Source organism: Ochotona curzoniae, unplaced genomic scaffold (genome assembly GCF_017591425.1).
Source record: "Ochotona curzoniae isolate NIBS_2020 unplaced genomic scaffold, NIBS_Ocur_1.0 contig_883, whole genome shotgun sequence".
Taxonomy (NCBI): domain Eukaryota; kingdom Metazoa; phylum Chordata; class Mammalia; order Lagomorpha; family Ochotonidae; genus Ochotona; species Ochotona curzoniae.
Window position 1 is genome coordinate 62387456 of NW_024466599.1, and position 27778 is coordinate 62415233.

At 44.3% G+C, this 27778-nt stretch overlaps 1 protein-coding gene across 1 annotated transcript in view; it reads right to left on the bottom strand.

Moving 5' to 3' along the window:
- POLE4 (DNA polymerase epsilon 4, accessory subunit) overlaps positions 1-27778 on the bottom strand; it is a 94315-nt gene that overhangs the window by 39644 nt on the left and 26893 nt on the right. Inside the window, exon 4 of the mRNA XM_040993372.1 lies at positions 19579-19643. Coding sequence (XP_040849306.1) covers positions 19579-19643 — 65 coding nt within the window. The remainder of the gene's footprint in view (positions 1-19578; positions 19644-27778) is intronic.

The following is a 27778-nucleotide window of genomic DNA, read 5'->3' on the forward strand; positions in this document are numbered from 1 at the left end:
GAGACTTGATAGAAAAGCTTGGGAAACTCCTTCACTGGGACACAAGCCCTGCAGGTGAGCACAGAAGCAAGGCAAGGAACAGCCCAGAAAACACCAGGTTACAGTACCTGCCGGCATATACATGGGTCAGGTCTGGGGACAGACCAGTCTGGGCCAGCACATAACACCCACCGGCAGATCTGAGATCCAGGGAAGGGGGCAGGAGGAACCAGATTGGACCACAACACCAGTCATTTCACATTAGGACCAGAACAGCAAGCATACTGGGCTGGGATAGGCTGCAGCACCCACCAACAGGAGCTGGAACAGGGAGAAGACTAGACTAGTCCAGGCTGTGTAATAAGACTACAGAAGCTCGGGTGAAGCAAGTCATGCCAGCCTGGGCCCAGCAGGGGCCAGGTATGTGAGTCCCAGGGACCAGGTATTTAACAGTGCTCAGGGAGCTTGGCTTAGGTCTGGGGTCCACCTGCATGGTGGGGGCCAGGTTCCTGAGCCCCAGGGACAGGGAGCCTGTGGGACTTGAGTCTCCTCACCCAGATCCTGGGGCCTGCCTTCTAGGTGGGTGTCGGGTTCATGAGCCCTGGGGGTGAGGAAGCTGGTGGGACTTCGGTTGCCTAGCCTAAGTCCTAGGGTCCACCTACTAGGTAGATGTCAGGTTCATGAGCCCCAGGTGTAGATCCAGGCCCAGGTCCCAGGGCCGCCTATTAGATGGGTGTCTGATTCGTGAACCCCAGGGGTGCGGAATCTGACCATGCTTAGGACACCTGGCCCGGGTCCTTGGACTCTCCTGCAAGAACATATCCTACTTAGTGAAAAAGGTGGAGCAGTGGACACAGGCTCTGTTGAGGATATAGCAGCTCATTTGGTGCTATAGTAAAAGAACAGAACAAGCTGGACAACTACCCCACCAAATGATAACAGCAAAAAAATCTCAGTGAGTGGAGCCAATGGACATTGGGAGGGTGACATCACCCTTGGATCGATGAAATCAGCAGCATTTCAGAACTATCCAAACCACCTGGACAGAACCTTGGAATATGTACACCCTGAGACTCTAGGTTGATATGAGGTGGCGGTTCCTCATCCCTGAGTACTAGAATGTGTGGACAGTCATGAGTGGTCTTCTCCTTTGTCTTTCCCCTTCCCCAGAAACAACAAAAAGAAATAACAAATTTGGAAGCAATGAGTTCACCTAATTTTCCCTAAACTTCAATCCTTCTCACCCTGATCAACCATGTGATCATTATAAAAAATAAATTCTTTAAATAAAGAAAAAACAATCTCTGTAAACTAAAAATCAGCTCATGAGAGTTGGTAGAAGCTAGCTCTAGCATACCACTTTAAACAAGAACGACATAAGCACTTCTTTTACCAACATTATTAAGACATAATTTAAAAACTAAAATTATGTACACAAGTATTTAAGGTATACAACATAATGCTTTCACATGCATACACATCATAAAATGATTACTTTAAAGCTAACATGTTTTTCACCTCAGCTAGTTACAATTTCACTGTATGTGTGTGCACATGTGTGGTAAGACATTTCAGTTTCAGTAAATCTCAAGTTACCGTACAGTATTAACTACAGTTGTCATGCTGTACATGGAACGGATTCAACTCACAGACTGAAACTTTGTGCCCTTTTACCAACATCTCCCTCTTTGTTCTATCTCCAGCCTTCAACATTCTACCTCCTGCTTCTACAGTCCAGTTTGTTTGTATCTACATAGATACAATGCAGATTAGTTCATCTGCAAAACAGTTTTGTTTCTTGCTTTCTTCTTACTTATTTCTTGATTTCTTACAAGAATGGCTGTCTTTGCTATTCTTGCCTGACCACTCTTGCTAGGACTTTCAGTAAACTGACAAAAGTGAGCATAATTATTTTGTTTCTGATCTTAGAGAAAAAGATTTCAACTTTTCACTGAGGATTACAATGTTAGCTATGGGCTCATCACATATGGCCTTTATTAAACTGAAGGACATTCCTTCTAAAGGTGTTGAGTTTTTACCATGAATAGATTCTACACTTTATCAATTGCTTTTCTTCATCTGTTGAAATGATTACATGATCTTCACCCTTGTTTGTTATTGTGGTAAATTGTATTTATTGGTTTGCACAGGTTAAGCCATCCTTGGAGCCCAATGATCCTTTCAATGTGCTATTAAATTCAGCTTGTTAGTTACACCATAAGATTCTGCTGTGGGCTATTTTCATATGTAATGTAAACAATAAGAAAAACCCTCAAAACAACTGTGAAGTACTTTACTGTTCAAAGTACAGGTTTTTTTCCCCTATTTTGTCTACCTACTACAAGGATTAGAGAAAAATAACCAGCAGAGTCTTCAACATTTGACTCCTCTGAAGGCCTGAAAGCTTGGAGGCTCTCAGGCACAGACATTCAGGAAAGAACCCTAATGCTGACTAGCTGCGATTATTCTCTTCCAGCAGGACGGAGCAAGACTTCGGTTTACTTCAGTTACATTTATAAGCCCATGCCTGTGTTCAGAGAGAGCAGCCCCTGCCCAGTCTATTCCTGCTTCCATCATGTACAGCCATGACAAATGGTGGGACACAGTCAGAAGCGCATAAAGGAAGAAAGCCAAAGTAATGATCCCCAAGTCCCCCCCACACTGTGAAGTGTTGCTCCTTAGAACTGCCTTTCTAGTCAGCCAGTGGATTCTGGAGGGATTTCATCTTGCTTGGAATTGTGAGATTGGCAGTAATTCAGAACTGTTGGACTACCAAAACCACTTGAGCAGTGCCCTTGGAGCATGACCCCATGGCAGGGACCCTGAGATGGGTGGGAGACCGGGTGGGGCTTCTCCCTTTATCTCCCCCCTTTACCCTAGATACAGAAAAAAAGAGAGAAAGAAAACGCGAAATGAATGAATGAATAGCAAAAAAAGAACTGCTTTTCTAACCGGATCTTCTCCATTTGGGGTTTTGTGACTGGCAATCCATTCATGAGCAATACAAGATTCCCTGCTCTCTAATGCTTTTATCACAAAATGTTGGCTAGGATGGCCACACTCTCACTGTGTCGGCTGACTTCCCTGGATCCTCCATCTCTCTGTTGTTATCTCTTGCTGTCTTCTTGGTCTGAGGCCCCACACGATGCTACAGGCGTCCCCAGTCAAGGCATCTTTGGACACCTATTACCTCAGCACTTTCAGACCTTCCACAAGGAACCTGGTTGAAAATTCTCAGGTGTTGAAGTGATGCCCAACAACATGCCACTGTGCCTCCTGAAGAAGGCCCTGCAGGAGATACAGAGATACACATGCCCCAGGAGTCCACCAGGGAGTACCAAGGGCTCATTCCTCAATCCTCTGCCAGGACAGCACCACAGAATATGAACTGAGGAAATAACTCACCCTCATCACCCCCAGGGGCAGTGATCAGAATGGACTCTCTAATCCCTGAATTTCCTAACTGCTGAACAAATTCTGAATCTCACTAAATGTGTCTTTTTGCCACCTCTAATTCATCTTCAATCAGCCTGTTTCCTCAGATGTAAAAATTCGTATCATTTTTAGAGTATTTGCATTTTATGTGTTAATTCTACATGCTTTAAGGAACATGGTACCAACATCACACGTTGTCACTACAGAAATGGAAAAGCCAGCAATTCTAGCCCCTAACACAGCTAGTTTCCATTTTATGAATTTTCTTACATTCCTTAATTATACGAGTATAAATTTTAGGGCACTGCCATTAAGACTATGCATAAAAATTTACATCATTATGTTCCTGTGTTGTTATCATGTCCATAATTACAATTTTCATGGCTCCATAATATTTCATCAAGGGACTACAGTAGGACTTAATTAATCATTCTATCTTTGAATAGCTAAATTGGCTCTAATTTTTCTCTATGACAAAACAGTGTAGCAATAAACATTCTTATGTTTATTACTTCTTTTTTTTTTTAACCTTGCTTGGGGTTATTTCCTCCTGACTTATTCCCAGAGGCAAAAACTGTTTAAAAATGTAAATATTTTTAGAGCTCCTGAAATGTTCTGCCAAGCTATTTCCCAAAGCATTTCTAGCTGTCTCCATTCCACAATAGTGCATGAGCGAAAGTAGTGGCATTTTGTAAACAGCATTTGTTATATAACTGAGTAATTCTCTAAACAATTTATACCAGGAGTAGCCATCTCCCCTGCCTCTCTGATCAGAATGGGAAGGGATGCATGTATTGCTTTAGTTTCATGTAATCTCTTCACTAAAACCCTCACTTTGCAGAGTTCCACTCTCCTCTCAACTACCTTTCAGGATAATCAGGAGCAAGACAGCTTTTGAATACTATTTCAGTTTTTTGGATGTTCTCGCAATTCATGATACAGACTCCTTTCTGCAGAGCTAAACAGCAGAGGAAGTTCAGAAAAGGAAACAGGTAGACAAGGTCCTGTCACCCAAAGGCACTTTCATAGGGTCCACTAAATTTAGGAACAGATCAGATCTTCAACTTTGTAGTTTCCGAAGATCAATTCTGTCCACTCTCCTGTCCTAGGGAAAGGCCATAAAAAAACCAAATCGAAGCAACATGGATTTTTGTCAATGATTACAACTGGAAATGACATGCAAATTCAAGAAATTGCATTCCAAAAACAATCTGAGCTGGAAGAAGCAGTTTGTCACTATTCGTTGTGATGAGGGAGAGCCGGGGTCGCACACCTGACAACTTGACAAGATGGAGAGAGCACAGCATTAACACAGAGGACTAAACGTGTGAGTAGGGAGGGAGGGAGGACAAGGTGAGGATGTGACAGGACGGATACAGAGCATCCCAAGGCAGTGCTGACACTGGTACTGAGGGTAAAGCTGAATGTCAGTGCCAGGGATATTCCAGCTCAACAGGCAGAGGATATTTCTAACAGCAGTAGTTTCCCCGCTAGTGCCCAGGCTCACTCGCTTGCTCTCTCTCTGGCTTGAGTCTGCAGACGTGATCAGAAGTAGACACAGATGTGCAAGGTTTGGACTAGGGATCCATTGGTTTTAAGTCAGAGGGAAATATGGAAGCCAAAGAGCTCCATGTGTGACTGGTGTGGAAGAGGAGTGGGGAAATTGGAGGGGTTGGGGACCTCCTCCTTGAGGTATGACACTCCCAGGGAGGGGTGGCCACTTGTCTGTGAGCCCATGGGAAGACAAGCAGTGCATAACTATTTTTTGCAGAGGCTATGTTCTAGGAAAGCTCTGGATTAGTCATTAATACTGATATGTTGTGTGCTGCTGGGGCCTCCCTCATCTGAACTCGGGAGCAGAGGTGAAGGGCAGTTCTGGACAGAACACCACCATCAGTGGTGCCCAAGGGCCTGGAGGGGCCACACCTTTGTGAGATGAAGATGGCACACACAGGTGCAAGCCTCACTGCCCAACACACACAGCCACCACGCTCTCTGCTGGCCATTCTGCACCTTCCTGCTTGGTCCTACGAGGTTTTTTGGATGTTCCCAAAAGCTTGGGAACCTTTAGGGTCTCAGTTCAGTAGACAGGGTTTTAGAGCTGAGGAATTTCCAGAGGTAAGTTACCTCACTGTCTTTCTACAGCATTTGTCTGTTGGTTTGGCCTGACTGAAACGCTACAGCTGACTTATAGTTCGCAGCTGGTGAGCACCCCAATGACAATTAGACAGAGAAAGCTAATCAGCCAGGAAGAGCAATTGGCAGTTAAACAGGATAATTTGCTTTGAAGCACCCAAGTCACTCAGCAATGCAATCACTCCCTCCTGTGGCAGTCAGCACAGCAGTGCATCCCAGGGCTCTGGGCTGCTTTCAGAAGCTTAGACATTGCTATTTGTAAAGTAAACATTGCTTTCCTTTTAGCAAATTCTAAGACTGTAATGTAGGCATATCTACTGACTGAAGGATTTGTTCATCAGACGTTTTCACCACGTTCAAAACACAATGTGAGGGTGTAACAATTCGAGTACATTTGGCTGCAAATAACAAAATCCCTAATGGCTGTTTAAATGATAAACACATTTAGTTATCTCACAGAACCAAACTCTGAATAGGGACAATGTTGGCATAGGTGCAGGAGCTCAACTACGCATGCAAGAACACAGGGTCTTCCCACCTGTCCTGCTATTCTTGCTGAGTTGCCTACGGCTCCCCTAGTGGATTCTCAATGCTTTCCACAGCTCCAGTCATCAAAGGATAAAATAAAAGGTCAGAGGCAAAACAGACTTTGCCTCACATGGATTTCTCCCTTCAATAAATGGGTAGATCTTTTTGAGAAGCCTCCAGAAGGCCAGGACTAGACTACTGGCAAAAGAATATGACTGCCTCCTTGTCTTGCACAATTATGGTTCATCCCTTGGGTATGAACAACTCCCTGGAAACAAAACTGAGATTCAATTGTTTAAAAAGAGGTAATAGTGGCTGGTGGGAGGGTAATAATGGAGGCATGAGTAACTGTAATGAACAATAGTCTCATCACCATAATACTGTTGACAATTCAATGAAGGAGCCAGGCCAGAAACTATCAAACTGTTTACCCCAAATAGCATTGATCTCTATGTATGAAAACCCAGGTATTATGAAACAGACTTCATTGAGATTAGGTGAGAGGAAGCTTTTAAGGATCCCTGTGAGAATAAAATTAAAGGCAAATGAGATATTAGCATGAAGGCAGAGGCCAGAGAAATGCAGCTCCAAACCAAGAAACTAGATGTTGGCAACACCTAAAAGCCAGAAACAGCCTCCCTTCCAAACTTCCCAAAGGACCACAACTCTGTTGATTCCTCGATTTTAGCCCTTTAAGACACATTCCAAACTTCTGATCTCCAGAACAAGGATAACAAGTTGTTGTGGCTTAAACTTGTGACAATTTTTTACAACAGCAACAGAAAGCTAAGTTATATCCGCTGAATTCCAGTTCTAGCTCTTCACATCTGTGTCCCCCAGAAACACCTGCAGACGAAGCCAGAAGAGCACATCACCTGCGGGAGGGGCAACGGCATTCATTTTGTGCACTTCTGCTTAACGGCAGATAACATACAATGAATTGCTGAAATATCTACGAATCCTTTCCTTTCCTGCCACTAAAAAGACATGAATTTTATGCCTTAGCTTGCTGTTGCTGTTGCTATTGCTGTTGCTGTTGCTGTGCTACAGATCAATCATACTGAGCCAACTGAGGCAGCCCAGGCTGTGAGAAGACTCCGCAAGTCATACATGCTTTCCTCCTTGTTGCTCACCTACCTTACATCCCTAGAAATCGCTAGTAATTCTTTAAGACTGAACAAAGAGCCTTGAGCAATGGCTCAAGGGATAATCCTCTCCTTGCAAGCTCCAAGATCCCACACAGGTGCCAGCTCATGTCCCACTGCTCCATTCCCCCAGCTTGTGGCCTGAGAAAGTAGTCAAGAATGGCCCAAAGCCTTGGGACCCTGCACCTGTGTGGGAGACCTGGAAGAAGCTCCTGGCTCCTGTCTTGGGATTGGCTCAGTTCTATCCACTACAGCCATTAAACCAGCAAAAAGAAGACCCTCTCTCTGTCTTGCTCTTTCTCTCTGTGACTCTGTCTTTCAAATAAATAAAAAATAAAGACCTTTTTAAAGTAAGAGATGGAAGGGATTGGTACTATTTCTCCAGATCTCTGAGCAAAGACTGAAGAAATTTCACTCAATCGACCTGATGCAAATGCCTTCCATCAAGCTGAAGCTCCTTTCTTCCGCTAGTTCATCAGGGTGTTTCATTATCAATAGGTGTGGAATTTTGCCAAATGCTTTTTCTGCACCTACTAAGATAATCATTTGACTTCCTCTGTTCCTCTATTAATGGGGTTATTGTATTGACATATATATGCTGTTAATCCAAAATGACATTTCTGGAATTAAACCCTGCTTGGTCATGTTATGTTATATCCTTTTTGATGTTGCCTTTGATTTGTTATCAATAATTTTTGCAGTTTTGCTCAGGAGGATGTTGATTATTAGTTTTTTTTTTTTTTTGTAATGTTCGCCTTGTTTAGATATCAGAATACTGCTGGCATAATCAAACAAGCTAGAAAACATTCCCTCCTTCTCAAAATTCTGAGAGAGCTTATATATACCACTGATTTTTTTTTTTCACTAAACGTTTGTGAGATACCACCAAGAAAGTATCTGGGCATTTGGCATTCCTTTGCTGGAACGTTTTAAATTCTATATTCATTTTGTTGTTTTATTCCATTACACATAAAAATCTCAGCATTTATGAAAATACACCACATGTAGTTCCTGCTTTCCTTCTTGTTCTGCAGAAGCCCTTGGCCAAGGCTCATCCGATGGAAGATGTTCCTCTCTGTCTCTCCTCCTCTCTGTATATCTGACTTTCCAATAAAACAAACAAAAGGACAATGGGTCTGGCCTCTTTCCCTCAGCCTCCCTACCACCTGCCATTCTTAAAAATAAATAAAGGCAAGGGGAGGAATGTGTATGCACATGCACTGCTGTGGTGGCTCAGCTGGCATGCTGGCATGCAGAACGGGCACCGGTACAAATCCCAGCTGCTGCACTTCTGATCCAGCTGCCTGCTAACACTCCTGGGAAAGGAGCAGCAGACAGCCCTAGTCCTTGGGCACCTGCACCCATGTGGAAGGTTCGAACAAAAGCTCCTGGTTCCTGGTTTCAGCCCGGCACAGTCCAGACAGCTGTGGACATTTGTGGAGAAAACCAATGGGTAAAGATTTCTTTCTCTCCTCTAACACTTATAAACTCTGTAACAAATAAAACAAAAAGAAGGGACTAGATTATAGGCATCATTGTTTAGACTTCGGAATCAAATGTTTTTGAGTGAACAGGGTGCTAAATGAAACTGAATGAATGTTGGAGCCTTCAATGATGTGCTGAAGGCTCGTCAGTGAGAAGTCTGTCCCTGAGGAACTGGGTGTGTAGCTATGCAGCGAAGGATGAATTGAAACCTGACAGGGAAGGGGAGAGCCTCCGAGACAGGGAAAATACATAAATGCTCATCAGTCACAGCCGTTCTATTCTCTGCTTTAAATCAGGCCGGATGGCAGAAGGGTAAGGGGGTGGAGGGAAAAGAACATTGATTTCTCTGCAAACCTCAAGCCTCACTGAGCATCAGGATGCCAAAGTTTGTCAGCTCCTGGTACCACCAGCCAGCCAGGGCCTCTCCAGGTTACCATGGTAACAGAATACTCATCCCTCTTGTTTCTCTACAAAAGCCATTCAAAAAAATGTATGGAACCAGGCCCCCTCCCATTTTGCGGCTGTATTTCTTTGGAAATTGCATGTTCCCAGTATCAGACTGAAAGGTATCAAGGTCAGGCCCTCATCTGTGGGTTACCCTTATCAGGAATTTGATCCCTGGGGCTGGCAGGGTAGCTTAGCAACCTAATCACCTACCTGAAGCAGCAACATCCTATATAAGTGTCAGTTCAAGTCCTGGCTGCTCCATTTTTTTTTTTTTCAATAGTTGAAACATCATTTTTTTATTTTGAATCTTATGTCATAATTCCATAGGCTCTGGGATTTCCCCCCTCCAATTCCCACTCCCCAGCTGATTTTCCCCACATTGTTTCCACAGTATAGTCCTTCATAAGGAGTCACAAGTCCATCAGTCTGTTATTTAAGCGTGCCCCGATATTGCTGGTCTAGGCAATGTCAGACAGTGCAGCATCCCAGTGTCTATATCCAAAGTTTCATTGGGAGTCCATCTTTGCTTTGAAAGTAGGGGATGCATATTGCATTATATCTTCACATCTGGATATGATAGTCTTCATTACCCCATTACTATACATTCCCTGAACTGAGAAGCCATGAAACAAAGTTAACAGATATGAAGTTAAAACAAAAAATTTACAGCACCATAGAGGTGAAAAATGTGCCACTAAATAACCAACACATGGGTGAAGAAAACACAAAAGTCTCTTGCATAAAACAATCCCACAATGCAATCGATCAGCCAGTGATCAATTTGACAATAGAAACTATCTGGAAGAAACGAAAATGAAAACAAACAATCAAAACACATGGATGCAACAAAAAAGTATGAAAAGGCTTACTGATCTTACAATTTTCATGAAGGCAGAAAAGAGAGAACATATGGCATTTGTCCTTTTGGGATTGACTTAATTTACTGAGCATAGTGGTCTCTAGTTGGGACCATCCAGTTGCAAATGGTATTTTTTCATTCTTTTTAATGGCTGAGTAATATTTCATGGAGTAGATGTACCATAGTTTCTTTAACCGCTTCTCTGTGGACAGGCATCTGAACTGTTTCCATGTCTTTGGTATTGTAGTTTGTGCTGCTATAAATATAGGATTACAGATACCCTTCTCATATGCAGTTTTCATTTCCTTTGGGTTTACTCCTAGGAGCGGAATAGCTGGGTCATATGGCAGGTTTATTTGCAAGTCTAAGCACTCTCCATATTGATTTCCACAGTGGCCGTACTAGCCTGCACTCCCTACCAGCAGTGAAGCAGGGTGCCTTCCCCCCAAGTCCACACCAGCAGGTGTTGTTAGTAGAGTTCTGAATGTATGCCAACCTCACTGGAGTTAGGTGGAACGTCACTGTGGTTTTCACTTGTATCTCCTTGATGGCTACGGGGCCTGAGCATGTTTTCACATGTCTACTGCTGCTCCACTTCTGATCCAGCTTCCTGCCAATCACCTTATGAAAGCAGTGGAAGATGGCTCAGGTCCTTGAGCCCCTGCACTCACACAGGAGACGTTGAAGAGGTTCCCTACTCCTGGCTTCAGATCAGCTCAACTCTGGCTATTGTACCCATTTGGGGAATGAACCAGTAGATGACAGATCTCTGTCTTTCCTGCTCTCTCTGTAAATCTGCCTCTCAAAAATCAATAAATCTTTAGCCACTAGGCCATGCTGCCAGGCCCCAAAATCAATAAATCTTAAGAGAGAGAGAGATAGAGAGAGAAAGGAAGGTGGCAAGTGATCCCTGTGTTCAGAAGCAGGAGGTGACTTTGTAATTCATCTCCTGAATTTGGCAAGGGAAGTGGGGAGAGGAGGGGGAGGGAGCAGAATTACAAAGAGGGAGGGAGAGACAGAGACATGTCTATCTCTGGTTCACTCCACAAATTGTGGATATGCCACATGTGACTTAGGCCAAAGCCAGGAGCCAGGAACTCCATGCAGTCCTGCCACATGTACGGCAGGGGTCCAAGCACCTGGGCCATCTTCTGTTGCTTTCCCAGGTGCCTTTGCCAGAAGCAGGGTCAGAAGTGGAGCAGCCAAGATTACAACCAGCACAATGATATGAGATGCCCACATCACAGAAGGTAACTTAACCCACTGCACCACAGCATCAGCCCTGAGAACTTGACTTTTGCACATTTTTTCAATGTCCCTGTTTCCACAGTGACATTCAGCATTTCACATGAGAAAAGCCTCAGGCCAGGAAAAGGAAAACATCATGTATGAGCCTGCTGATGCTGTACAGATTATTTGAGTGTTTGTAGAGTTGGTCTTCACTGTTTTCCCACCAACTATTCTTTTTTTTTCCATTAATTATTTTTATTTTTGGATGATTTTTTCATCTTTGATTAGGGTGATGAGGGTCAAGGGCTATAGGAAGGTGGGTAAGATCACCATTTCGCGCAGTCTTTTTTTCCTTCCTGTATCTGGGGGAAGGGGAAAGATAAGGAAAGAAGCTACACCCAGCCTTCCGACTGCCTCTGTGCCCTGGGATGGAGGACAGTCGCCCAACACCACCCCAGGGTCCCTGATGTGGGGCATGCTCTGAGAGTCCTATCATGAGGTTTCAACATTTCAACAGTTCTGAATTACTGCCAATCTTGCCACACCAAGCACAATGAAATCTCTCCAGAATCCACTGGCTGACATAGTCCACCTTAGAGTCTCCATTTGCCCAGATATTCACTGCCAACACTTGGCTGGGATAGTTGATCAATTCGTTCTGTCCTTCATCTTCTGTTGTAGTATCAGGTGTCTCCAAGCTCCAATGTAGTGCCATATCCTCCATGTGCATCTGGATATGCTGTCCACTGCTCTAAGTCACTGATGAGGCCCAGCTCTGACACATGTACTCCATAGACTATGGAACCTGCAATTGTCTTCATGTTTGGGGTTCTGAGTCTAGCAATTCAGTTAGGGGGATCCCCAAAGAAACTTCATCTGAAGTGATCCCAAACCTGATTTTTGTGTGGGCCTGCCAATACAGGGTCCTGCACATTCTGTCACCCCAATCAGCTTATGCACACACTCCCACCAGCTATTCTAATTTAAGAGACTCTTCAAAGCTATTATTTAATTCCCCTCTGCCAGTGATTCTCGGAGGTAAGCCTACAGGAGAACCCCTGGGGGTTTGTTAACACAGGGATGACTGAGCCCCTCTCCAGCTTTTTTAGCTCAGCAGGGCTGGAATGGACTCTGAGCATCTGTAGTCCCAACACATGCCAGTGCTGCTGAGGCTGCTGAGTGAGGGGAAGAGAAGCACCCATGTCACTGAGGCCAGCTGGTCTGCTGTCAAAGAGCAAGCGTTTTTAAAATTTTTATCTATTTTTATTGGAAAGGCAGATTTACAGAGAGAGAGCAGGCGAGAGAGACCTTCCATTCGCTAGTTCACTCCCTACAATGGCCACAATGACTGGAGCTGGGCCATTCGAAAACTAGGAGCCTAGAGTTTCTTCCAGTCTCCCACGCGGGTGGAGGGGCACAAGGACTTGAGCCATCCTTTGCTGTTTTCCCAGACACATTAGCAAGGAACTAGAAAGAAACTGGAGCAGCTGGGGCTCGAATCAGTGCCCACTTGGGATGCCAGCACAACACGTAGAGACTTAACCTACTAATCACAGTGCCGACCCCCCAAAGAGCAACAATTTGCAAATTCCCAAAATGTAGCTGTAGTTCGTATGGGCTGAGGAAGGGATCTCACAGTACGTTGCAAGACACAGCAGATACTGCACTTCTGCATCCCTCCCAAACTAAATCACTGAGTCACCTTAGGGAAGTCATTAAAGTTCTCTAAGTCTCCATTTTACCTGAATAATAATCACAGTAATAGCCCCTTACTTAACCTTGCAAAGCTATTGTTCCAATTAATGAGACAAAGTGTGTGAAGTTACTTAGTCAACGGAAACCACCATGCCAACAGTGTTGCTGCAAAGACTGTTTCTTAAACTATTGTGAAATTCTATTCACCCTTCAAGGGCACCTCAAATGTTACCTCCTCGAGGGAATGTCCCGTGATCCTCTCACACAGAACTGATTCTTTTTTTCATCACCGTTTCCGCATGACTTGGTTTATAACTATTTTAACAATTTTGGTCAAATGTAAAATGCCATAAATTGCACATCCATCACTCCCAAAGAACTCCCTGAAGACAGGGTACACATCTTTCCCCTTCCTACGTGCCACATCTCATCTTCATTTTTAATACAAGACTCTAGACTTTTAGGCATTTAATAATCCTTTTGCATTAAGGAATATGAAAGCTAAGATCACATATCCTTGACTTGCAGGTAAGATAACATATACACAGAATATTCTATATAATCTCACCAGCCAAAACTACATAGATATGACGTATAAGCTGTTTTCAACTTAGCATGTTATATGTGTATATACATATAAAGGGTCTTCAAAAGGTTCATTGGAAATTGAAATTCAAACCTGAATTTGTTTTGGTACAAAACAGTTTGAAATCCCAAAGTAGTTTTATGGGGTATTTGTTTATAAACAACAAGACAGACACATATCACCCATGTGCTGTTCACTCACCAAGTCCCTGCAACAGCCACGGCTGGACTGGGCCAGAACCAAGAGCCAGGAATTCAACCTTGTTGCAGACCCAACTTCTGAGCCATCATCTGCATCTCCAACACTATATATCAGCAGGAAGCTTGAATTGGGAGCAGAGCCAAGTCTCAAACCTAGGATATTAGACACAGGCCTCCCAAACAGCATCATGGCCACAGCACCAATCCCTGCCTCTTCTTGTGTAGTTTTTCATAATATGTATTTTCCATAAACTTTTTGAAGACCTCTTGTATAAACACACACACTGCTATATTTTGAATATGTTCTGTCTCCTTGAAGCCATACAAGAATTTAATTCCCAAGGTCATTCTAGAGTCACCAGAATTCTGCAACTGCAGAACACAACCCCTCCCCCAACTTCCTGAAGATGTTACTTAGGGAAGAGAGAGGAAAATGAGGTGCAACTACCAGTAATTGTCACAAATTTCACACTGGAATCACTGACTTTTCTAACCTGGAGACTTCGCACCTTACTGGCATCTTGGCTGGCCAAGAGAGAAATCTGTATGTCATACAGAGCTGCAAAGACTCACTAAGCATCTCAGCTTCAAGCTCAGAAGGCGATATCCACTCAGCCACATTCAAACCTAACCCCAGCTCAATCACTCAATGAGGCCCCCTCTCTGTATCTGTCCATCTATCTATAGATATGAGTTTACAGGCATATATTAAAGTATGTGAATCATGAAATTAAAACTTGAATTTATTTTGGAGCAAAAAACAAAATTTTTGACATCCATGCATAATTATCTCACATTTTCATTGTGTATATGAACCTCAGGAAACATCTGGCTACACGCTTATTTGGAATCCTCAGACTGAGATACAGAGGGGGGATTCCAGTAGGAAACATAGGCAGGGCTGACTGCAGAAGCTAGAGATAAAGTGAAAGAGGCACCCCTCTCAGGTCCCTACCACAGACTTGCAGTTGGAAGAAGCCATGACCAGACCTACAAAGAGCGGATCCAGGGTGATAGCCTTGGCAAATGGACTGCACCTACCACTCCTCTTTCTGGCCATAGGCCCAACACAGCAACCCCTCCTGCCAGAGTATGGAGTACCCATGTGCATAAAGTTAAGTTTCATTTTATGAGATGTTCTTTGATTTTATGGCACATAAAATAAAAATTAGCATGGAGATGAGGATCTCCGGGAATCTAAATTTTTTTCCTCCTTCTTATCCCACTGTGTTCTCTTGAATGCCAATATGCAAAAACAAATTTAAACAAAACTTTCAAATTCAATTTACATTTTTAAATATTTTAATCAACCTGTGATCTGAAGTTGAATGCTACTTTACTATTCTGTAAATATTCCCAGAAATACATTTCCTATTTTAAAGTAGAAAGACATAAAATGCCTAGGAGGACTTTCATTTCTGACTGTCACTCAACACTCATACAAGGTCAGCGGGATCTATGGATTACGGAAAAATTGTCTTTTGTTTTTGTCAATGTCTACTCACCTAATTCTGCTCTCTACAATAAAACACAAAGAATGAGTATTTTCTGCTTATCTTCTTTTAAAGATTTATTTTTTATTATTTTTATATTGGAAAGGCGGATATACAGAGAGGAGAGACAGAGAGGAAGATCTTCCATCCGATGATTCACTCCCCAAGTGAGCGCAACGGGCCGATACTATGCCGATCCGAAGCCAGGAGCCTCTTCCGGGTCTCCCACGTGGGTGCAGGTTCCCAAAGCTTTGGGCCGTCCTCGACTGCTTTCCCAGGCCACAGGCAGGGAGCTGGAAGGGAAGCGGGGCTGCCGGGATTAGAACCGGCGGCCATATGGGATCCCGGGCGTGCTAGGCGAGGACCTTTAACCACTTGCGCCACCGCGCCGGGCCCTGCTTATCTTCTAAGGAGCATTTTTGGTAACAGTATAGAAATCTCGAATCTCCTCCCAGAATGTCTTAGCTGGAGCCCTGCATGACACTTAAAATCACCAGATGAGTTCTCCGTTCTTGTCATCAGATAACCTCCCTTGTATGTCACTTACAGAAACAGCCAACAGGATGCAGAAAGCCTGTCCGTGTTCAGAGTCTCCTTTTTATACTAGTCAGTAATTTGAAAGCACTTTCTTCAAAGCAACCAGAGAACAGACTCTCTGTAACTCAGACAAAAGACAACAACAGAAAGCTAAGAGGGAACCTTATTCTATCTAAGGCATATTTTGATCAGGGAAACTTCACTTGGCACAGAAGAAAGAAGGAAGAGAAAATAAAAACAAGAAGGGGTCAACACAATGAATAGCACTCATTGTTGGTCTGCTCCAGAAGACAGCAAGATCTGATAGCTCTGACACTTGACTTTATAACAACATTCTAAATTTTCAAAGCTATTTCGATGTTTTATTTTTTCTAGCAAGAAGGCAGGCATGGTTGTTTCAGTTCATATTATTGTTGCTATCTCAACTACTATTCCCTGCTTAATAAAAGCCAAGGTCAAAGCAGAAGAGAATCTGGTAAAACACCAAATGCACCTCAGGGCAAGTGGCAGTTCAAAGATGTGCCCGGTCAATGTTTTTCTTTTACACTTATTAGTAGTTGGTTTCTATCAATACAATGAAAAAATTTAAGCTGAGTAACTTACAGATTAACTCACAGCTTTGAAGTTTCGATGGCATGATGCCAGCATGTGCAGCAGGGAAGGACATCACATGGTGAGCCTGGAAGCCACGGGAGAGGAAGGGCCAGACTGACTGGGGACTGATCCAACAGTTCCCTGGCTAGTTCTCTGCTGCAAGCATCTGCATCCCACATGGGTATCAGTAGTGTCCTGGCTGTTCCACTTCCCATCCAGCTCCCTGCTGGTGGCCTGGGAAAGCAGTGAAGGATGGCCCAACACCTTGGGACCCTGCACCCAAGTGGAAGACCCAGAGAAAGCTCCTGGCTCCTGGCTTTGGATTGGCTCAGCTCTGGCCACAGCAGCCACTTGGGAAGTGAATCAGCAGATGGAAGATCTTTTTTCTTTCCCTCTCAGTCTCTCCTTATTTATATATCTGCCTTTCCAATAAAAATAAATTTTTGTTAAGGCGATTGGGGAAGGCAGCAATGTGGCATATAAGTTAGGCCTCTCCTCATGGTGCCTTCCCAGTAAAAATAAATAAATATAAACAAAAAAATGAATAACTCACTCTCACTAGAATCAACTGGGAACACACAAGAACTACTTAGTTCCTTGTGAGGATAGTGCCACCAGTGACCTCCCATGAGGTTCCACTTCTTAAAGCTTCCATCACCTTAACACAGCCACACAAGGTACCACACTTCCCACACAACCTTAGGGGCACCAGCCACATCCAGATCATGGCAAACATGAGTGTCCAATTTGTCCTGGTCCCCTTAAGGGTGCTTGGCTGGGTGCTCAGGGCGATGGGAGACAGATAAGAAGTGAGCAACAAGTAGAGCTGGGCAAAATGGTGCACAGTGGGGGCAGGAACACGAGCGGTCAAGGACAGGCAAGGTCTTCACCTGGCACTGGGTCAGGCCACTAACCCCACAGCCAACTGCACAGGGGATGCTTGCACTATGAAGATGTCTCGAAGTGAGCTTTGATGAAAAATGGGAGATCCTGCAGCCATTTATGACCCCCAACCCAGATGAGGATATTCTCTTCATTGTAGAAAGTCCAGCTGGATGGCAATAGTCTACACTGTCTGAAATTATCTAGCAGTAAATTGTCATAGAGGCTCCCTCATCATCTTGGCCTTAAAGGCCATGTTGTGACTCTGAGCCAAGTCTTCAGCTGGTAAAGTAAAAGATCTGCTGGCAGGACTCCCCCAGGTAGGCCCCACCTTAGTCCATGGGACAGCACTTGCTCACAAGAGAGTAAACAACTAAAAAAAAAAATAACATCAACAGGACATTACTTCCTTTTATAGACTATATAATTAAAAGTCTTGTTAGCATCTTTAGCTCTGCTCCCTGCTATCCCTCATCCAACTCCACTTGTTCCTTATAGATCTAAGGACAATCTGCATTAATGATAGGAATAGAGGACTAACAAGGAGTTCCCCAAGGAGCAACCACTCCTGTAGCCTCTGCACTTGACCTGCCCCTGAGCCTGAAGTTTCCTACACTACGGCTGCACCTGCTTCAGGAACATGACTGTTTTCTCACAGAGATTCACGTTTGCTATTCTCACAATCAAGATGATGATTCCAAAGTTTCACTGCCCAAGTACTGAGGCCACAAATCGGTGCTTGCTAGCATAGCATTATCCCCTCCCCCGCACTAAGCCCCATATTTCTTAAACTTTTCTGAACAGAGCTTAATAATTCAACCCTCCTGTGGAATATACAGCCCTGTCCAGCTAAACCTCCCATGGAATTTCATCCACATTAAGGAAACACTTGAGCCCACCAAATTTCAGCAAATGTCAAGACACCAGAACCAACATAATGACTAGTTTGCAACATTAGCATGGAGGCTACAGTCGGAATGAACCAGGAAGAACCAGAAATATTATATAGATAATTCAGAAAAAAAACTTGATTAAGAAAACAAGGTCAAGCCAAAGCATGAAGCATTACAGGGGAAAAAAAACAAAACACACAGATGAGGGCTCTAGGAACCAAGAAGGGCACCAATGTGAGGAGCACAGGACGCTGCAGTACAGGATGCCCAGGGTCATATGCCCATAGTGCTACTGTCAAGTCTGGTGGCCACACTGTCCTTAGAGCATCATGACTGACATTTGGTCCTACATACATAATCAATGAAACCAGAAGCTGCCTTCTCTTTGTTCTCCTCTCATTCCATTTTCTCATGAACCACCATTGTTGATTCCCTCCAAAAGCAAACAGCACAAATTTCCAACCCAGACCTAGCTTACACTGCAAGCTCACCTACCTGGAATATGTGAAAAACCAAACAAGAAAAGACAAGCCCAGAGATCTATAATCAACACAATGGTGTGAAAGTTCATGCATTCTACTCATAAGTCTTTAGTTCAGAATTTATCAATCTTATTTTATACCTGTAGTAAAAAGCTTAAGTATCTGGTTTAATGGTCCAAAGCAAATAAGAAAACGCAAGAGGAGACCCACAATTATAAAAAGTAAATATAAGACCAACAACAAAACACAATCTGTAGCTACTGAGTATAATTCTACAGGGCTCCAATTTGTAACAGCAGGTTCTGGTAGTCACTGTACAAATAATTCAATTATGACCAATTTTCTCTGCTGAAGCCACATTCTTCCAGCCCACGCCCCATTTCCCAACCCCCACACACATTTCCTCTTCAAGCCCTCACCATCTGGACTTTTGGGCTCTTCACCAAACCTAGCTTTGCCTAAGCCCCAGAAAGGAATGGAGCATTCCACAGTGGCTGTCACTGACTTGCTCAATCCCTGAGCCAATCCTGCTGCCCCAGAGCTCCGTCCTATACAACCGTGAGCCCTGCTGGTCTCTAGGGGCTCAAGCAGGTGCAGTCACATCTCACTGCACAGATGCCATGACCTTCTTCCACCTGGTCCCAGAGGACGAGATCATCCAAATGCACCCCTCAAGCTCCTCACGTTGAGACAGTGGGGGGCTGACTAGCCCCTGCTGCCTTCCTTGTGATCCCTCAGGGGTGGCTGAAGAGCTCAAACATTAGCCGTGGGTCAACACACATCAGTAGGCACAAGGTACCTGTGCTTGTCCAGAGTACTAAGCTGAGATGGCACACAGTACTCGAGATCATTTCAGCCAATTTTACTAGATAAAGGTAAACTGCCTTTTTTACACACATGTGTCTCTTAGTTAATTTTCTATAACAAGATACTAGAAGCTAAGTCATTAATCAAGAAAATACGTTGGCTCACCATTCTGTAAGAACATGGTGCTGGCTGGCATCTTCTCGGCTTCACTGAGGGCATCATGTTGCTCCCTGCAAGGCAGAAAAGCAGAAGGATAAGTAGGCATGTGAGGAAGAAGCAGGAGGGCAAGACAGAAAGCCAGAAGGGCCGAGGAACCCCAATTGGCTTTTTCACAACCACCTGCTCTCTGATAAGGAATCCAGCCTCAAGGTAACAACATCCATCTCTTCATGAGGTCATCTCTCTGGTCCCCCAGCACCTTTGAAAGGCCCCTCCACTTCTCAACAGTTACATTAGGGACCAAGCCTCAATGAGAGTTTTGATGGGGACAAATCATACACATACCCTAGCAGTGTGGGCAAAGAACTCTGCACTCACAAAGGGTATTGTAGCATCCCCAAGACACAAGTGGCTCCCACATCACACTGAGGCTTCCAGGGCTAATGGAGGGTGTGACTGTGTAACCTGGAGAAAGTGGAGTTCAGAAGGAATCTGCCAAGAACTAAAAAACCTAGGAACAAAGCAGACTGGACTGATCCCACAGGAAAGGAGTAAAGCACTTGGTTCGCTCTCCTCCTGCCCTGCACTGTCCTGGGAGGCCCCTCGATGTAGACCATACACGTCAGCTGCCCAGGGCACACACAGTACCAGGAGAGGGGATGACAAGCAACATGATACCTCTGCCCTTCCTAGCTGAGAAGGAGTCACCCACATGGTCCTAGATAATGTGTGCCCAGGGAGTTGGTGATGTGGCCTACGAGGAAGCAAGACTACACCATGCTCTACAGAATTTTACACCTGGGCATTTAAGGCCTTACCACAAACTCTAAGCAACATAAGTCTTTGTAGCCATGTTCTCATCCTCTGGCACTGACTACAGCTCCTCCTGCCCTCACAGGCTCTCTGGCTGACTACCCACTCAAAAACAGAGCCAGCAGAATATTTTTAGAAATATATCAATGGGGTCCAGCGCAGTGGCGCAAGTGGTTAAGGTCCTCGCCTTGCACACCCGGGATCCCATATGGGTGCCAGTTCTATCCCGGCAGCCCCTCTTCCCTTCCAGCTCCCTGCCTGTGGCCCGGGAAAGCAGTTGAGGACGGCCCAAAGCTTTGGGACCCTGCACCCACATGGGAGACCCAGAAGAGGCTCCTGGCTTCGGACCGGCATAGCATCAGCCGTTGCGCTCACTTGGGGAGTGAACCATCGGATGGAAGATCTTCCTCTCTGTCTCTCCTCTCTGTATATCCGCCTCTCCAATAAAAAAATAATATAAATAAATCTTTTAAAAAAAAAAAAGGGAGGGCCCGGAGCGGTGGCGCAGTGGTTAAGGTCCTCTCCTTGCACGCCCTGGATCCCATATGGGCGCCGGTTCTATCCCGGCAGCCCCGCTTCCCTTCCAGCTCCCTGCCTGTGGCCCGGGAAAGCAGTCAAGGACGGCCCAAAGCTTTGGGACCCTGCACCCATGTGGGAGACCCAGAAGAGGCTCCTGGCTTCAGACCGGCATAGCATCGGCCATTGTGCTCACTTGGGGAGTGAATCATCGGATGGAAGATCTACCTCTCTGTCTCTCCTCTCTGTATATCTGCCTTTCCAATAAAAAAATAATAAAAATAAATCTTTAAAAAAAAAAAGAAATATATCAATGAAGGCCTGGCACAGTAGCCTACTGGCTGAAGTCCTCACCTTGCACACCCAAGATCCCATATAGATAGATGCCAGTTCTAATTCCAGCTGTTCCACTTCCCATCCAGTTCCCTGACTGTGGCCCTGGGAAAGCAGTTGAGGGTGGCCCAAAGCCTTGAGACCCTGCACCCAAGTAGGAGACCTGGAAGAAGCTCCTGGCTCCTGGCTTTAGATCGGCTCAGCTCTGGCCATTGCAGCCACTTGGGGAGTGAAACAGTAGATGGAAGAGCTTTCTTTCTGTATCTATCAGTGTCTTCTCCTTGGGAAAACAGGCACAATTCCTTAGCAGGGGATGTCAAAAAGTCCATGCAATATGAAACCAAAGTAGAAACTGTATTTGTCAACCTAAGCACCACCCAGTTCAGTACACAGCTGTAAGGATCCCAAACTTCTAGTCCATCCCTAAAGACCTGAGGGTCCTGAGAATTTCATATCAATGCTCTTTCTCACATGAATTGGAAAAAAAAAGTGTGTCCTTGAAAGCTCTTTTTAAGATTAAGACAGAAAAAGAAGTCACAATGCACCACATAGTGGATGACGGATCATTTCTCATGGGAACCCTCATGAAAGGCTCTCACTTGATGAGAAGAATGAGCAAAAGTGCCACTGTGACGAGGAAGACGCTGATGAAGCTTTTCCAGGTGTTTCCTGGTAGAGCTCTGGCTGACTTTCTCAAAACATTCTCTTTACAAGCAGAGGGGATCATTCTTTGGCCTTCCAAAAAGTCAGCAAACAAAATGCCCTGAACCATTCTAAAAGCCCATCGCCATGGCCCCTGCTCCTGATGGGTCCACTCTCGCTGTGACTGAATTACCTCCACCTCTTGATAGCCACTGCTTTCGTTGCTCCCCATCTTCAGAATCCTACTGGTGAAGTCAGCTTCATCTCCTGTAAGTCTTCAAGGAAATGCCTTTGGTACATGACCCCACTTGCTTACAATGTCTACTGAAAGCCCCACTCCTGTCTGCAGTTGGTCTGGGAACAACAGTTTTGCCCAAAGAACAGAAACTCAGTTTCTCTTTAACTTTCTATACAGAATGGTGTTCTGGACCAACTGAGATTTCTGTGGTACAACCTATTGTTTTTGGTGTTAATTACTTTGAAATAGAACACACACATTGATTTCTTTTCTCTTGCAAACTAATGTAAACAGTCTCTATCAAGTAAATAAAAATAAATAAAATTCTAATAATAAATAATAAATAAATTCTAATACCACTTCAGTATCTTTTACATTTAGCCGGGTGTAAGCAAGACAAGCTTATACAAGAATTCATAATGACAAAAAAAGAAAGGGTAGATGAAGTAGGGGAACAGGATGAGAATAAAATTTGCTTTTACTTGTATATCTTCCTTTAAGATTTATTTTTTTTTTTTTAGAAAGACAGATTTACAGAGAGGAAGAGAGACCAGAGATACATTTCTGACATCCACTGGTTCACTCCCCTTAAACGGCCTCAACAGCCAGAGCTAAGCCAGCAGCCTCTTCCAGCTCTCCTATGCTGGTGCTGAGTGCTAAGTGCTTGGACCATCTTCCACTGCTTTCCCAAACATAAGCAAGGAAGTGGTTGGGAAGTAGAGCAGCCAAGACATAAACCAGAGCCATTATGGAATGTCAGCGCTGGTAGATCAAACATTAGTCAACTGAGCCATTGCTTGAATCCTACTGTTTATCTTTTTTTTAGTCTTTTATTTAAAAGATTTATATATTTTTTATTGAAAAGTCAGATCCACAGAGAGAAGGGGAGAGAGACAAAGCTCTTCTATCTGCTGGATCACTCCCCAAGTGGCCACAACCACCAGAGCTGAGCCATTCCGAAGCCAGGAGCCAGGAGTGTCTTCCAGGTCTTCCCCATGGGTGCAGGGTCCCAAGTCCTTCTGTTATCCTCAACTGCTTTCCCAGGCACAGGCAGTGAGCTGGAAGGGAAATAGAACAGCCAGGACACCAATCTGTGTCCACATGGTATCCCATTGCATGCAAGGTAAGGACTTTAGCCATTAGGCTACCGTGCTGGGCCTTTAACTTTTTTTAAATTTCATTTTCAATGAAATTTTTTTAATAACTCTTTAAAAAAAATATTGGGCCTGGCACAGTAGCCTACTGACTGAAGCCCTGGCCTTGCACACCCAAGATCTCATATAGTCACTGGTTCTAATCCCAGCTGCTCCACTTCCCATTCTTGCTTGTGGCCTGGGAAAACAATCGAGGACAGCCCAAAGCCTTGGTTCCCTGTACCCACATGGGAGACCCAGAAGCAGCTCCTGGATCCTGGCTTCAGATTGGCTCAGCTCCAGCCACTGCAGCCACTTGGGGAGTGAACCATTGGACAGATTTTCCTTTCTGTCTCTCCTCCTCTCTGTATATCTGACTCTACAATAAGAATAAATAAATCCTTAAAAAAAAAAAAGGTTTGATTTTTTTTATTGGCAAGGCAGATTTACAAGGAGGAGAGACAAAAGATCTTCTAGTGGCTAAATCACTAGTGTATATCACTAGTGTGTATCTTCTTTTAAAAAAAGATTTACTTATTTATTTGAAAAGCAGAGTTGCACAAAAGACAGAGACCTCCCATCCACTGATTCACTTCCCCGAGAGCCTCAGTAGCAGGTTTAGGCCAGGTTGGAGCCAGGGACTTCATTCAGGTCTCCAGCATTAGTGCAGAGAACCAGGATTTGGGTCTTCTTCAACTGCTCTCCCAGATAAACAAGCAAGGTGCCTAGGCTGGAGCAGAGGCATAGCACACTAATACTCTACCAGTGACGCCAGCATCCAGGTATGGGCACCAGTTCTAGTCCTGGATCCTCTACTTCCGATGAAGCTTCCTGCCAGTGGCCTGGAAAAGCCATGGAGGATGGTCCAAGGCCTTGGACCACTGAACCAAGTGGGAGGCCTAGAAGTTCCTTGCTTTCAGCTTCAGATCAACCCACTGCAGCTATCCGCAGATTAAACTGGCAGATGGAAGATCGCTTTCTCTCTCTCTTTCAAATTAAAAAAAAAAAAAAATTTTTTTTTTTTAGGCGGGAAGGAGGGAAGAGAGAACCAGTGTGATGGCTCAGCTGGCTAATCCCATAAGGGTGCCAGGTCACTTCCTGAGACTGTTCCATTTCCCATCCAGCTCCCTGCTTGTGTCCTGGGAAACCAGCCCAGCTCCAGCCACTGCAGCCATCTGGGGAGTAAACCAACAGACTGAAGCTCTCTCTCTCCTACCTCTGAAAATCTGCCTTTCAAACCAAAATAATAAATCTTAAAAAAAAAAAAGATGTGGGACAGCAGGGACTCAGCATAGCTTAACCTACCACGTTACAACACCAGCCCTGTATAGCCTTTCAAAAAATTGTTTTTATACTGTAATTTATCACTTTGAAAACTACACATAAAACTGTGACAGACATTTTTGCACAACATTTTACAGCACTGTTGGGATGCCTGCACCTCCTACTGTGCACTGTGCCTGGGACCAAACCCCTTCCACCTTGATCCAGCTTCTGCAAGATGTGCTTAGGAAGCAGCAGATGACAGACCAAGTGTTCAAGTCCGGGACACACCTGGGGAAACCAGACAGAGTTCATGGCTCCTGGTTTCCAGTCCAACCCCAGTGATTGTAGGTATCTGGGGAGGGAGCCAGCAGACGGAAGCTTGCTCACTCTCCCTCTCTCTTGCTCTGCCCTCTAAATAAATACAAATTAATAAACTTTAAACAAATAAATCAAAATGTATTTAGTGTCTTTTTATAACAGGGAGATTTATACTAATGAAGTTCAAAAGATTTGATAAATAGCAAGCAGAACAACATTTACAAGACAAACTGAAAGAAATGATCTCATTTGTAACAGCAGCCTAAGAGATAAAATTCAGAAATGGACAAAATCTATAAGAAGTAAACTTTAAAATTCTACTGAGGGATATAAAAGAACAATTGAGTATAAAAAAAAAAAAAAAGAAACACAGTATACCGTGTTCTAGAAAGACTCAATAATTTAAAGATGTCAGTTCTCCCTAAATTAAACTATAAATTTAAAATGATTTCAGTACAAAATGGCAGTCGATGAGGAAGGTGCAGTTTAGACAAACTGGTTCCAAAGCTTATATGAAAAAAAGTTAAAACTTTTAGTTCCACAAGAGAGCAAAACATCATGTAACACACTGGTAATTCACATCATTTAGGGGGCAGTTGGCAGAGAGCACAATTGTAGAAACAGACTCCCGGACAAGGATGTAATCAACAAGTGTCAACCAACAGTTCAAAATGAACCGTAGAGGAAGTTGGCAACAGGCACTCTTACAGAATGGATGCTAATAATGAGAAGCCTCCATAGACCCCTCCCCGCAGACAGCCTCAGGAAGTGAAGGCTCTGGGGGTGGCAGGAGGGAGGCTGGGGACACAATGAGGTTGGGGGCCAAAGGGATTTGATGCAAGTCTGTTTACAGAGTGGTTAAAGAACCCTTCTCTGCTCCCAACCTTCCCAAAGCACATGATGCCCCTGCCAGTCACTGATTCATTCTGTGGATGAGCAGAAATTGAAAATCATAATGATCCTCAATATAGTAGTATCTAGCCCGTTCCCAGCCAAAGAACTGCAGACAGATGGCAAAGCATGACTCAAGACCTTGGGTCCCTGCACCCACAGGAGAGGCCTAGAAGAACCTCCTGGCTCCTGGCTTGCGGATCAGCTCAGCGCTGGCCCTTGTGGCCATGAGGAGAATTGCAAACAGAAACGATGCCACTCTTCCTTTTTCTTCTTCCTTCTTTCCTTCCTTCCTTCCTTTCTTTCTCTCTCTTTCTGTTTATCTCTCTCCCTTTCTCTTTTTCTCTTTCTCTCTCTCTCATCCTTTCTTTCTTTCTAAGATTTACTTATTTTTATTGGGAAGTCAGATATACAGAGAGAAGGGAGACAAAGATCTTCCATCTGCTCATTCACCCACCAGTGGCCACAATAGCCAGAGCTGAGTTGATCTGAAGCCAGGAGCCAGGAACTTCTTCCAGGTCTCCCATACGGGTGCAGGGTCCCGAGGCTTTGAGCCATCCTAAACTGCCTTCCCAGGCCACAGGCAGGGAGCTGGAAAGGAAGTGAGGCAGCCAGGGTACAAACCCAGCACATGCTAGGTGAGAACTTTAGCCATTAGGCTACTGCACCAGACCCAATAACTTTCTTGTTTTAAAACCTAGTTATTTTTTCCTTAAAGAATGCTATACTTATGTTACAATGTGAAATATTTTAATAGTATTTTGAAACGAATGGTTATTTTAAAGACCTCTCAATCATCACGTTCAACATGATAACACTGATACAACCACGTCCACAAAGTTCTCTAAGCTCTTCAATAATTTTAAAGAGTCTAAAAGTATCCTGAGACCAAATTATTTGAGAACATCTATATCAAAAGCATAAACGGAGGAAGAGAAGGGTTGTGAACTCCACCACAGGACAGAGTGAAGCCGGTGATAATGGCTGCACTGGTCTCTCTCACTGATGTTAACAAATCACAACACACATAGTGCCCTAAAGCAACTCAAGTTTACTATGTCACCACTGCAGGCCAGATGTTAGGGCACACTGCGGTCTGGCTAGTTTTCTGCTTAGAGTCTCACAAGTCCAAAATCAAAGTATCCGCAGGACACAGTCCTTCCTGAACACCCCAGGGTAAATGTGTTCCCAGACACGGGCAGATTGTTGGCAGAACTCACCCCAGTCCTTAGCTCATAGCTCCTCCCTCCCGCTTTGGGGCAAACTGTACCATGACAGACTGAAGCTTCAAATCTCTCTCACCTCCTCTCCTGCCATATCTGACTGTTCTGCTTTCCTTTTTGGCTCTCACGACTCCTGTGATTACTTTAGACCATCCAGAATAATTATTTTTAAGACTAGCTAATTAGTAACCTTAACAACATCTGCAAAGACCTCTTACAGCAGGCTCTAGGTTAGTGACTAATAAGAATCTTACGTAATAGCTTTAGAATTCTGCTAACACAGGGCCCAGGGCCCTAGTGGCTGAAGTCCTCACCTTGCATGTGCCATGATCCCATATGGGCATTGGTTCACATTCCAGCTGCTCCACTTCCCTTCCAGCTCCCTGTTTGTGATCTGGGAAAGCAGTGGCAGATGGCCAAAATCTTGGGAACCTGCACCCACATGGGGGACCCAGAAGAAGCTCTTGGCTCCAGGTCCGCTCAGCCCCAAGCATCACAGCCACTTGGGGAGTGAACCAACAGATGGAAGATCTTCTGTCTCTCCTCTCTGTAAATCTTACTTTCCAATAAAAATAAATATTTCAAAAAGAAGAAGAAGAATTCTGCTACCACAAAGGCAAAGGGACACCTCCAGATAACAGTGGACAGTAGGTGTCGGGTCAACCAATCCAGGCTAAGCACCTGAGGACTGGTCCAATGTAACAGAGACTGAGGAGTAGCAAATAAAACGAGCAACAATGTTTGATCATGTAAGAAATATTACCAGTAGAGGTGGAATATAAATACTAGACTGTTTAGACAAGCTTAGCAAGACATCCACAAAACCTAGACAA